The following is a 13014-nucleotide window of genomic DNA, read 5'->3' as shown; positions in this document are numbered from 1 at the left end:
ACTTGTCAGTCCTTCACTGTGTTACAGATCCTACTATAACACTGTGCTGTTGCACCGTGCCTTTTTGGAAACTTTATGTCATTGGAGGTTTTGGCACTGAACATGATCATATTTGACTCCTGATTTACAGCAATCTGTCTTCTTTAACCCTGAACACAGCACCATTAATACTTCCAGGGCATAAGTACTGTTATTTACTTCTCTTTTACAGTTAACATATTAAAAGCATGACTCCACTTTAAGAGAACAGGAGTCTTGCCAGTCTTCCTTGCTTGAATATAGGAAATAAGGCTGGAATTGGTTTAAAACCAAAACAGAGTTCCTGAAAGTACCACAGTTATGTTAAAGACTTGCTTATCTTAGTGAACCAATAATATGGATCCATTTTATATAGTGAAACTAAGAAATATGTTAAAAAACAGGTGCAAAAAAATGTATCAAAGCTTTGACATCTTTGTACGGAGTGCACCATTCTGTCTGAGAAACGTAACAGAGAAAAATGGGGCCAACAATATCCGTCCACAACTTCTGTGCCCAAGCAGGAAGGGCTCCAGTTGCTGGGGTCCCCAGGGCTCGGAGGCCGCCATGCCCATCCTCCCTCCCTGCCTTGCTGGCCCGCCCCAGAGACCACACATCGGCCAGCCCAGCCACCCTGCCGGGGGGTGGTGAGGCCGCAGAGCCCGCAGGCCTGCACCATCCCTCCCGGGGGCTCGTCCCCTGCCGTCGAGAAGATGGCGTCACGCCCGAAGGTGCCAGAAGACGTTTCTGGGCCGAATGTGTAGCTGGCGGAAGGGGGCAACTGCACCCCAAACGCGTGCATGGCTCCTCCACGGGCCTGTGGTCATCAGGCCTGGCCCTCCTCAGTGCTGGCGATGGGGTGTCAGCAGCCCCCCACGCTTTACCTTCTCCCCTTCCCCAGCCCCCTCGCCATCGCACCCTAACTCCCTCCCTGCCCGCCGCTGCCTCTCCCCTCCCCTCCCCTCCCCTCCCCTCCCCTCCCCTCCCCTCCCCTCTTTCCGCCCTCGCCTTCGCGTTTCCTGTCTGGGCGGAGGAGGTTTGGCCCTGCGACGCTGCCGTCTCCCAGTGGCTGCGGCAAGCGTCATGGCGGCGGCTCTCTCAATGTCAGCAGCTCTGAGGCACCTTGTCGCGAGGAGCGGGGCCGCCGCGGCCCGCCTGTCGCCGGCCAGGTAACGGGCACCGCGGGCGCTCCGCCGGCCGGCCGGCCCCGCCGCTGCCAGGGGCACGGCGGCGGCCCGTGGGGGCGGCCGCGCTCCCGAGGAGGCTGACCCGGGCCTAGGGCTTCGCCGCGGCCGCCTCGGGTGCTAGGCCGGGGGGGGGGGGGGGGCGCGCAGGGCCCCGCCGCGAGCGGGGGGCGGCCGGGCTGGCGGCCGGCCCTTGGCCGAGGCCTTCCTGAGGGGCTGTGCGTGTCTGTCCGTCTCCGTCCTTGCTGTTTGCCTCGCTGTTTGCCTCGCTGTGACCGCCCTCCCGGTGTCCTTGCGGCGCCCGGAGGTCGGGAGCTGGTGGAAGCGGCAGAGGAGCCCCGCCGTGCCCGGAGTGGCGGGCAGGGAGCCGGAGAGGACGATGGCTCCTTCCATCGCCGGCACGGTCTTCCGACAGATTTGCACCCCTTTGCCCTATTCCGTACCCTGTAGCTTTTCCTCTCCATCGCCTCCCCGAGATCTCTTGATTTTTTCAGGAGGTGCTTAGCTACTCTTTCACCAATTCCTCTTTCACCAATTCCTCGAAATAATGTGGGAAGTCAGTTTATAATTTTTGGTGGGACTTTGCTGTTTGTCTCTTTAATGCAGAGACCTGTATTGAAAGTCCAGTACATGACCCAGGCTCTAGTTGAAGATGTGTGCATGTGTTTACTTCTGTGCATGTCACAGGACTAGGATTTTTGTAAGACTCCTTCTAGTCAGGAGAAAAAATATAGTTCAGTGCAATTAACTATGATTTGGAGGGTTTGCTTTTCCATGCTACTTAAATCTTTACATATAAATACACATACAAGATAGTTTCAATAATTTTTTTAAATCTGTGGGATCTTTATACATATATGTATAAAACACAGAAAGCTATATATACACACATACAGAGAGAAAGGACTATGGCCATACTATTTTTTCCCACTTTTTATGTTCTGACTGTCCCATCAGTTATGGCTGCTTCCTCCCTCTTAAAATGGCACCTCTTTTACAGTGCTAAAGATTAACCCTCGGTCTCATAAAAATGCTTTGGAATCTGTGAATATGAATTGAGGAATTTCTCTATGCTAATGCAGAAACTCACTGTTCATGTTTGACTGCTTGTTTCTCTCCTTCTTTTAGTCCTATGTGGTGTTGACACAACTGTTGCCTGTGCCATGTACTAAATTGGATCAGTCAACTGATTCAGGTTGAAAATAATTTTGTTTGTTTTAAAGTTTTGCCACTCTACCTTTTAAGCAGTTACTCCAGAACAAATAGTAGGACGTAGCAGGGATGGGAATGAACAGCATGGGAGCTGTTCATGAGGTAGGGACTCTTAAGCTGACATGTCTTCCGGGAAATTTCTTCTTTGAAATAGTGCCTTAGGTTCCTTCCCTGCCACAGAGAGAGGCTGAAGCATTAGTGTCCCTGGATATTTTCAATAAGAGGGAGGTTGAAGATACTTGCCTGAGAGGGACTGGAACTTACGCCTCACATTCTGTAGGAGAGTGGCCTGATCATAAATCTGCAGGTTTCTTGGAGAAGAGGCAGGGAAGAGCACTATGAGTCTCTCTAATTATTTAGTTTTATACATCTTTGCAATCATTGCATGTTGGAAGAGTGAGAATAAAATTTTCCTTGGAACAAGGAAAAGATGTTTCAGAATAAGACAGTTTGGGCAGTATGAAGCAGTGGTTGAGGCTGTAATCCACTGCATAATTTTTGTAAAGTAATTAATTATTTTCTTGATTAAGTAGGCACTGAAACTTACATCTTTCCTCTTCTCAGTCACTGCTTTATATGAAAAGTATTGTTAAACAGCCTTTGTAGTCTCCCTACTTGAAAGGGACAATCAAGGTACATAATTACAGAAAAGGATTCAGAGCTCTAGATTTTAAATTCAAGATGTCCTCCTGCAGCTCATAGTGAGGTAATAAAATTATAGAGATGCATGGGAGAAAGTGTAGCTTTTGTTTCTGTACTGTCTATGCTGCTTGAAAGCAGCTGTTTGTTTTGTTTTCCTTTGTGGATACCTTTCTTGTATACCATATAATCCTTTGTATTTTACCAGAAATCTAGATGACTGCAGTATCATAAATTTCAGTAGACAGGTAGATGGCTCAAAGTCCCATTTCTAGCTTTAGTATCTCACATCTCATTTTGTAAAAAGGGGATAAAGGAATTTCCCTACGTCACAGAATTGTGAATGGTCTTGCAATATGAACCACTTAAGCTTATTTTCCAGTTTTAATGATCAGCAACTATCCAAAAGCCTGCTTCTTTGAGAAGCCAGTGGTTTGCAGCATATATTGCAATTGGATATACAGATCCTGTGATACTGTTTTCCTTTCAGAAAAGTATTTTGGCAGATACTGTTTGGTGCAAGTAGCTGCTTTGTTACAACAAATTCAGAGGATATTTGAAGTCTTTGTCTGTGTTAATTTATTATTGGAGTAATCTGTGTATTTGTCAATCTGTAGAAAGAATGTACTATACCAGTATGCTAGCTAGATGTGTGTCTCAAAATAAATGCAGGTGTTAGAATTACTAACAATGAAAGTTAACACTGTTCTTAGGAGATGGCTGAAGAAGATGCTGGAATTGTCAACTCTGGGGGCATTTGAATGATTCTTCCATCGCTTCAGCACTATGCTTTTGTTTACTCAGATTCAGAGTAAAGTTTGGTCAAGTTTGGTACAACTTGGTTAAATTACAGTTTCATGTTATTTGCCTTAATTAGGTTGTGAGAGTAATACAACTTATTTTTTGAGCACTGTAGGATTAAAGTTAAAACCTTCAAGCAGTAGTTTTATTTGCAGTGTTTTTTGCAGGTTTTTGCATGTGAACTTCTGGTAGTTCTCCAGTTTTCAGAAATACAGAGTAATATAGCTGCCCTCTGATTTTGAAAACAATTCCCAAGATCACTTTCCAATAGTCACAAGAGAGATTCTGTTCTGATTTCCATGAGTTATATTTGGTTCTTACAAATATTATGACATCCTCTAACACAAAGATTTAATTTACCAATACATGTTTAAGCACTTCAAAATATGCATGCCCAAGCTGCTTGATGATTCTGAACTGACTACTGGTAACACAACAAGTAAATAAGTGTTCAGTCCAAAGTTAAGAGAACATGCAGCAACATTCCTCATATCTTTATGAAGTTCTGTATGCCTAGTTTAAATCACTGAAGCAGTGCTTACTGAGTCCATCATTATTCTGTCTGATGGTAAGCCTAATAGACCATGAGCAGATGGCTTGAGCTGATACAGAAAGTAGTAGTGCCTCTTTTGCTTAGATCACAGTTTTGAAGCTTTCATGCTGTAAGATTTGTCAAGGTTTCAGGGGCTTGAAATTATGTTGAACGTGCTCTTCTGAGTTTGACCTCTTCAGGAGGAAAGTTGTACCTTGTTTGTCTGTCTTACCTAATTACTTCAAGTGTTACCTCTTAGTTATCTGCAGCCAAGATTTGATTAAGGGGTATAATTTAAATAATACAGTTACATTTCTTTAAGTTTCATGTGAATTGGAGGAAAGCAGAGGAGGGACTTCTAAATATCTTGTCTTGGGAAAGATTGCAGTCTCTTCTTGCATTAGAAGGTATGGGTAGGTAGACCTGAGAAAAGAAAACTTCCAACAAATTTCTACTGAACTGGGAATCGGCTATTTGTTCCAAAACCACTTAGTATTTCAGAGAGTCCCTTTATTTCACAAGGTATTACAGTCAGGATACAAACATACTAATTTCTGTTGCAGAAGCAGAGTATTTTGTGTGTGCAGGTGTAATACCTGGCCACACAGTCCCTACATTTCATGATAATGGATTGTTTGTGTCAATTCTCAGTGATAGATGATGGTTCTTCAAAACGTATTACCTTACTCTTGTAATTCTGTTGTAAAGACTCTGTACATGATAGCAAATGGTTTGCTAGTTCATCGTAAATGGATACCTGAGGTTAGGAAAGCAAAGAGTTATGGACATTTGTGTAGTAGAAAGCCTGTTACTCAATTCATGCTATATGCTCAAGAGAATGAGGCAATGTGGGATGCCGTTTAAATCTTACTCTGCAATTATCGTATACATAAGAAAGCTTCCCCCTCAGTAAAAAGAGAGGAAAGCCATTTTTGTGGGAAAATAAAGAACTTAGAAAGTATAAAACAAACCTGTTTTAATTCCTATCTTGCTTTTTCATGAATAATAGAGAAAATACTAACTTTTCAAGAAAAGTTTGGGGTTTTTTCCCGCAAGATAATTAGCTTACTCTTTTGTGTTATTGTTTGTTTTGTTGTGTTTTTTTCTTTCTTCAAAATAGCGTTGGCGTTTTTGTTGCGTGTTCATACTAAGTCATATGTTAAAACAGGGCTTAGTAGGCTTCCCAGATCTAGACCTGGGTAGACCAGAGAGCTACACAAAGATACACAAAGCTCTGACTGCGTTTGGTTAATAGAAGTGCTATTTAGCCAGTGTTAGTGCTAGCCAGTGTGACATTTTTGTCAAGTTTGGAATAAGTGGCATGTTGCAGCAGTTGTATTACTTATTATTTCATCCAGCTGTAATGCATGTCTGCTACTTACTCTCATATACTGTGCAGGATAATGTATGTGTGGTGGTGTCAGGTTCAGACACATCAGAAGCTTTGGTTTGCATTAATTAAAAAAATAGTTCTGCAGCATTTAACTTTGTCAGAATTAATTCTAATGGCTAACTGCATCTGCAAACAGTACCTGGAATAAAATTTCAAGATAAGACCAGGGGAAAAATTTTTTTGAGGTCTTGCCCTTGCTGTCTAAGTGGTGTTTGTACATAGTTTCATTTGGGTTATTCATAGGGGGAAAAGACCTTATAAAATATATATTTAACTTGAATTTTATGATTTTATCTTGAATGTCTATTTTGTTTTTAATGCATAGTAAACTGAAATGCAGAATAAAAACTCCAGGGAGTTTTTTGGTCATAAGATTGTGGTGACGTGGAGGCTTGGAGCAGACTCAAGGTGAAAGATGTGGAGAGACAAATGGACATAGTGAGGGGAGAAAAAGATGAAAACTGTTGCAGTTTGTACACTTAATGAGCGTAAGTTTAAAAACAAGACTCCAGGCAGCACTGAGTGTTCATCTGATCTTGCAGACAGCCTGAAGCAGTAGTTTGGGACCAGTATATGTTCCATATATCTAAGTGTATAATTCATTTAAAACCCAATCCCTTTGACTCTGTCCACACTGTTCAAATAATGATTGTGTGGATAAGAGAGGGTCTAGCAGCCAAATCTTGCATATTCACTGGCTGAAAGTGTCACCAGTGTTTATTTTTTATGTCACATGTCGTTTTATGATGATCTGGTGTCTGGCTCTTGTGAAGGAAGGTCCTCTTTCCCCATCAGTTTTGCATGCTTTGAGGGAGAGAGTGGATTTTGGGCAAGTAGGATGACTTGAGTCCTTTTGCAGTACTTTACATAGGATCTCAAAGTTGCTAATCCACCACTCCTTGCTTCTGTCCTGTGAGAGTTGGTGGCACAACAACATACTGCCTTATTCATGATTGGTGCATTGTTTGTGGATATGCACCTTTATTATGAGGTGAGAGTGGCTCTGGTGAACCAGAATGGTGTTTTAGATTTCCTTTTTTGGCTTGTCTGTTTGGTGTTAGGGGAAGTAGGGTGTAGGAGTGCTCCCTGTTTCCTTTAAAATGGAAAGAGAAAGCTTTGGAAAGCCCCCTTGAAGGAACAAAGATGTTGGATATAATGAAACATTAGAGCAGTAGGATGTTGCTGTCAAAGTGAAGAATTCTGTCACAGATTAGGGAAATGAAAAAGTGACAAATACCATGTATCATTTAGTTTAGCCTTCTTCTAATGCACAACTTGGCTCCTAGTGAGCTAAGATCAAGATCATTCTTGTTCTTAAAGTTGTATGGGATTCCCATAATGTTTCTTAAAGTTCAAGTACTTTCAGTATTGGTCTAGGTGAGGAAGAGGATGGGTAGAAAGATGTGAAAGTAAGAGTGGCAGAAGGGAAAAGAGGTTGGGAGAGCCAAAGTTTGAGAATGGGGGCAAGGGAGAGATGTGTTGTTCTGGAAATGGCTGGTTTTCTAATGTAATTATGGAGAAGTAAGTAGAGCACGTGTTACAACAGCAAAATGTTCCTGATGAGGCTTCTTAAATAGCTGTTCATTATTGGGGCATATAGTGTGGAATGGCTTATTTTAATTACATTTGGTTCGTTCACTTTTGGAATTAGAAACTGAAAAGGGGAGGAGTGACAGCCTTTTCAGCAAGAGGAGGTTTAGTAGAGACAGGCAGACAGACGTTTAAGGTATGTTTGTGTTGAAAGGTAACTAGTAAATTAAGTGATGTGTTTGCTTCTGCAGTAGAACAGCTGAAATCTCTTCTTACCAGCTCTGTGGTAACTAGTCATTGTCGGCTCAGAACTGCAGGTCACCTACCTAGAGTTTGGCATATCTTTAAAAAAAGCATTATTATATGCTAGAATAACTTCTTCAGTAAATCTACTGATCTGAGGACCTAATAATCTCTCTACTTTGAAGATTTGAAGAGGAGTGGAGGTAGGAATAGAAACCCCAAACCCCAACAAAACAAAACAAAACCCCAAACAAAAAAGCCTTGGAGGATAGATGTAAAGTTTGTTGGCACTAGTATCCTAAAACAGAAGGACATAATACTTTCCTTCAGGGACTAAACAATTTAAAATAGGTTCTGACACTGTGTTTGAAAATGACACTTGCTTTGTTTTCAAAACAAAACACCAGACTTTTTTTATGGAAAAGACTTTCATGTTGGTATTTCCTAATACCAAATATTTGGTATCTCAAAGTTTGAGAGAAATGTATTTGTAGAACTTGTTACAATGACTTCAAGCACCTTTTTTTTGTCAAATAAATAAATAAATTGATAGATTATGAAATGCCATATGGATACATGGAGAAGGGGAATTCGAATGCCAGCTGTCAACAGATAGAATTTCAAATCTATCTTAACAAAATAATAAAATTTGCTTTAGCGGTGGTGGTTTAATATATACTGTTCAGCAGGTTTAACTCATACTGGAAGAATACTACTTTTTGGGTTGCAAAAATGACCTTGATGTTGCCTTACTGTAGGTTTGAGCATTATGACTCAATTAATCTTGTTATTCCATTATACATCTCAGCTTGATGCAATATTTATATATGATTGGAAAAGCCCAGAAGACAGTTGGGTTGAGTTGTATTTCTGACTGATAGGAACTGTCACTTTCAAAGCTATTCTTCACAAAAACAGGCACTATCAGAGTGCGCCAGTGAGATTCAGAAGAAGTTAAGTTCCAAAACCCAAGGTAATTTGAGAATTTAATTGATACCATCTACCTTAATAACATGCTGCTTTGGCCTTTGACTCAACTAGACAAGCAAAATAAGTATCTGATAGTTCTTTCTTGGGGAGGAAATAAATGCAAATCAAATAAACAGTAGGAATTATTAGACCAATGTACAGCTCTCAGTGTATTAGACCAATGTAATAAGTCTTCCCTGTGGCACTGTGGGAAATCTTGCCTATTGTTAAGCACACACTGATGAATAGTGAGAATGGAAACTAATTGTAGTTAATACAGTTAATATTTTTAGCTTTTGTCTGCATTCTAAATTTTGAATGTTGCTTTTGCTGACGTCTTTGTATAACTTATTCTATGAACAAATCATCTACTTAGTATGGTAATAATTTCTCATCATCCCCAACCTTGTGACTGTTTCTGTCCTTTTTTTTTTTTTTGTAGAGGAATTTGTGAACTTTTAAGCATGCTTGAAAACAGTGTTAGGCATAAGGTAAATTTCTGGAGATACAGAGGCAATGTTCCGTCTGGGACTAACAGAGTCTTGTTCATAGTTGCTATGTTTCATGCGATTCTTTGTGATGCAGGAAAATATCTGTTCTTAAACTTGTGCATTTTTGGTTCTTTGTGAGTGAACCATGTCTGCTTGCTTTTTTTGTTTGTTTGTTTGTTTCGTTTTGTTACTGTAGGGCCTGAAATTAACTTTTTCGTATTTTGAAAAAAACTAGAAATTAAAGATCCCACCCCACCAGGCAGCTATTGATTTTTCTGCTGTGGGCCAAATTGTTATAGATGAAATTGTCCGTTGTGAGAGACTGAAATGCTGAGAGGCTTATGTAGTTAGCAGGGAAGCTTGAATCTGCTCACAGATGGTTTAAAAAAATCCCAAATTAAAAAAAAAATCTTCTTTTATACTTTTATGTTTCAGTAAATTTGTATAATCCTTAAGACCTTATTGTTTTACACGTTTTATCTGTATACGTGTTTTAGTTCTCATGACAATATAGTAGATTTTGATAAGCTTTTAAAATTCTTTTGTAAGAATATGATTCTGAGTGTGTTACAAAGTAAGATCTTCAGATCACATCCTTTATTGTTCCTAATAAAAGGTATTGTTAAACTAGCAGGAGGCAAGCTGAACAGTTAACATTACCTTCTTTATAATGCATATTTCCATATTTCCTAAGAAGTGAATGGCATATTTCTGACTGAGTTTCAAAGTGCAGTTGTTCCCTCCTGGCAGTATAACAGTATGTTTAGGTACCATTTTGTTAACAAGCTGCTTTCTAACTGCAATAATTTCTGTCTGTCTTAATCTTCCCTTGACCTGTGACTGATGTTGAGGAAGTAAATTAACTTTTGACTCAACTAGACAGACTGTAGGCAGCTCCAGAATGTGTGTGGGCAAACAATTCTTGCAGCAGCTTATTCTTGGAGTCTTAACATGGAAGATTTTATAAACAGCTTCTATTCGTTATTTTTTAAAAATCAGATTTCATGTATTTTATATAAAATATTGCATTTTAAATGAAAAAAATGCAGAGCTCTTCATGCAGTAACTTTGACTGTTCTGTCATGTATTCAGGGAGTATTTATATGTGCTGTGTAAGTTATCTGAAGGGAGATTCTGCAGCAGTGATGTTTTGTCATATGTTAGTGTTGATTGTGCCTACTAGAGAAAGAGACAAATAATCTGAAAGTTATTGTCTGAACTGGAATTCAAGAATAAGGTTTGCATTTGAAGCACCAGTTTTGCCTTAAGGGTTTATTCCACTTTAGAAAAGAGTGAGCAATAGCAAGGCTAGCAGTCTCCTTTCAGAGACCTAATAGCTGTTCAGATAGTAAGAATATGAAAAGAGACTAGCAAAAGGAAAGAATAGTACCAGTGGAGGGGGAGGGGGTCAGTTTATGAGTACAAGAGAACACACAAATAGGGTAGCTGATGAGGTTATTTTTATTCTCAAAGGTGAATTCTCCAAAAATGCTTGTAAGGTGTGGTTATATTAATAAATAGCGGTAAATTGAAAGAAAATGAAGATAATTGTGGAACAACAGGAAAGTAGACTTCATTTAAGTAGCTTGGCAGTTTCATTATATTACTCTTATAATCCACAATAATTTATCCTTCATCAATTTAAAGAGTTGCTGTCCCAAGATTGCAGATGCCGATACGGTACTCTCTAGAAGAAAGGACTTTTTTTTTTTTTTTTTTCCTAAACTGGTGCCATGTAATTGTTTCTTGCACTTGCATGTAGAATAGCAGTTAAAGGTTTGATGTGCTAATTTTTTTAAAACTTCTGTTGGAGACACTTGCGTAGGTTGCTTACATTGCAGCCAACCATTTGTTTTAAGCTAAAGACAGATGTGTATTGTAGAAGCTGATTAATCACACTGCTACCCACAACAAAAAACCTCTGTGCTTATTTAAAGAGGTAAGATTTAAAATTGGTCATTATAGAGAGACTACATACAAATTAAGTCCTCTGCTTTGGTTGCAAAGTAATGAGGCTGAAAAACGTGCAAATGTATCGCATACACTGGAAGAAAACTGAATTTGATAAGAATTAATGACTAGCGAAGTGTCAGGGAGCAGCAAGGGCTGGCTGCTTCTGAAGGTAAGGCTGAGGAAGCTGAGGGTGATCCCAGCAGGCACAGTGCCCTCACTGACAAGGGCACAGTCCCACAGCATCTATACATGAGGAGAGCTGGGTGCTGGTAATAGGGTCCATCAACAGTGTCAGACACAGTGAAGTAATGAGTGAGGTCCAGGGTCTGTCTGGGGAGTCCACTCAGGAGCAAAAGGAGCCAGAGACAGGTTTGGAGACAAGCTGCAACACGTGTCTGAAGTTGGGTCTGAACAGGACTGGAGTTGTACTGCAGCTTGGGTGAGGGGTCTAGCCAGGCTCAGAGACAGAAGCCAGAGCCAGGGCTGGAGGCAGGTACACTTAATGATGTCACTCAGGCAAGGGCTGAAGACCCAGAGCTGAGCTTAAATGGAGCTCCAGGGCCACAGGCAGGGGGTGTTCGTGGAGGCTCTGGGTGAGGCTGGTCATGGCCATTAATACCTGTTAGCACCCTTAGGGTACTGATGCATGGTCTGACAGAGTTTGTCTTCAGACTGTTAATATTAGAGCACAAGCTGACTTGAAAACTCAAATTGTGTTCTTGCATGTAAGATAACAGCATTGGTGTATCTTCTCTGCATGTAACTCAGTAGGCAAAGATTTACTGAAATATTATGGGGGTTGTTCTACTCAGAGGTGTGTGAAAAGGAAGGTGGAAATACGTCAGCAAAGGAATGATGTGGACAGGCAGAAGAATTAAAAAATCAGCTGCGGTGTGATTAAGGGCTGTGATAAAATGGAGAGCAGCTAAGGTACCTGGTAACTGTGGAATGGCAACAGTTCAAAGAGGAGTTGAGGATGAAAGCTTGATGTCAGGAAGGAAATCGAAGAGTAAGGTGGCTGAGGCAAGGCAAAGTTGACAAAGCAAGGTTGAAATAAAACCATATGCAATAATATTAGCTAGATTATCCCATTCTCATCTAGAAAAACTTCTGAGACCATACAGTTCTGAAAAGTGACCTGCTTCTGTATGTCACATTCCATTTGTGAGGCATTTGACTGTCTCTAAGTGGCTTTGATGAAGTACTACAAACATAAAGTAATTGATGGCTCTTAAATACATTTTTTCATAGCTTCCCAACAACTGAGGCTTACTAGCCAAATACTGCATTGACTTTCATGAACCGTTATAAACCAAGATGTAGTTTTCCAGTAACACTTTAAAGGTCTCTTTTTTGTACTATAGTTTAGTTCAGTAGTTTACAGTTCAGGTGTTTGATGGCATTAAATAAGAAAGAAGTTGCCTTTGTTTATATGCCATGTTTTACAGACCTCGCTATTACCTTAGATCATTAGAGTAAGTATTACTTAAGACTGTAAGTGCAGTCAAGTAGAAAGGCTAAATCAAGAGGAAGAGATAGGGGTAAAATACAGGACCATACTATGCCATAAACTAGTTTGCAAACACAGAGGAATCTTTACTCATTTTTTTGTTTAGTTTTACATGATTCAAAGGCTCTTGTTCAAAGTGCATAAACTTCCCTAAGACAGAGGTGGGTTGTGGCACATTAGTTTCATTCCTCACAGTTTTGGAATTAAACCCTTTGACTTTTGTTGTTCTTACTATAAAGAGAGCACAGTTTTTAGTTACTATCTAGTTGTATGAATGCCTGAATGTGTGTGTGGGGGGGAGAAGTTTGACATTTAGAAACCACAAACAGAGCTAATAGGTCACCTGTGTATTTTGTCTTTACTCCCTACATAACTTTTCCCTCTTCCTTTTTAACTTTTTTAGGCTTTCTAACTGGATAATGTAAAACTCAGTTGGCAGTTGATATGGGTTATGCAGCATTTCTAGTATTATTTGCCTTTCAGCTAACTTGCCTACAAGAGGCTTCCACTGGTTCACGGGGAACCTGCTGTTCTCAGAT

At 40.4% G+C, this 13014-nt stretch overlaps 1 protein-coding gene across 1 annotated transcript in view; it reads left to right on the top strand.

Annotated features, from left to right (window-relative positions):
• Positions 1-1027: 1027 nt before the first annotated feature.
• The window catches only part of NDUFS4 (NADH:ubiquinone oxidoreductase subunit S4), a 49001-nt gene continuing 37014 nt past the window's right edge, over positions 1028-13014 (top strand). The window contains exon 1 of the mRNA XM_052777987.1: positions 1028-1187. Within this exon, the coding sequence (XP_052633947.1) occupies positions 1102-1187 (86 nt within the window). The 5' untranslated portion in view covers positions 1028-1101. The remainder of the gene's footprint in view (positions 1188-13014) is intronic.

Source organism: Harpia harpyja, chromosome Z (genome assembly GCF_026419915.1).
Source record: "Harpia harpyja isolate bHarHar1 chromosome Z, bHarHar1 primary haplotype, whole genome shotgun sequence".
In the NCBI taxonomy this organism is placed as follows: domain Eukaryota; kingdom Metazoa; phylum Chordata; class Aves; order Accipitriformes; family Accipitridae; genus Harpia; species Harpia harpyja.
This window is presented reverse-complemented; position numbering and strand designations above follow the sequence as displayed.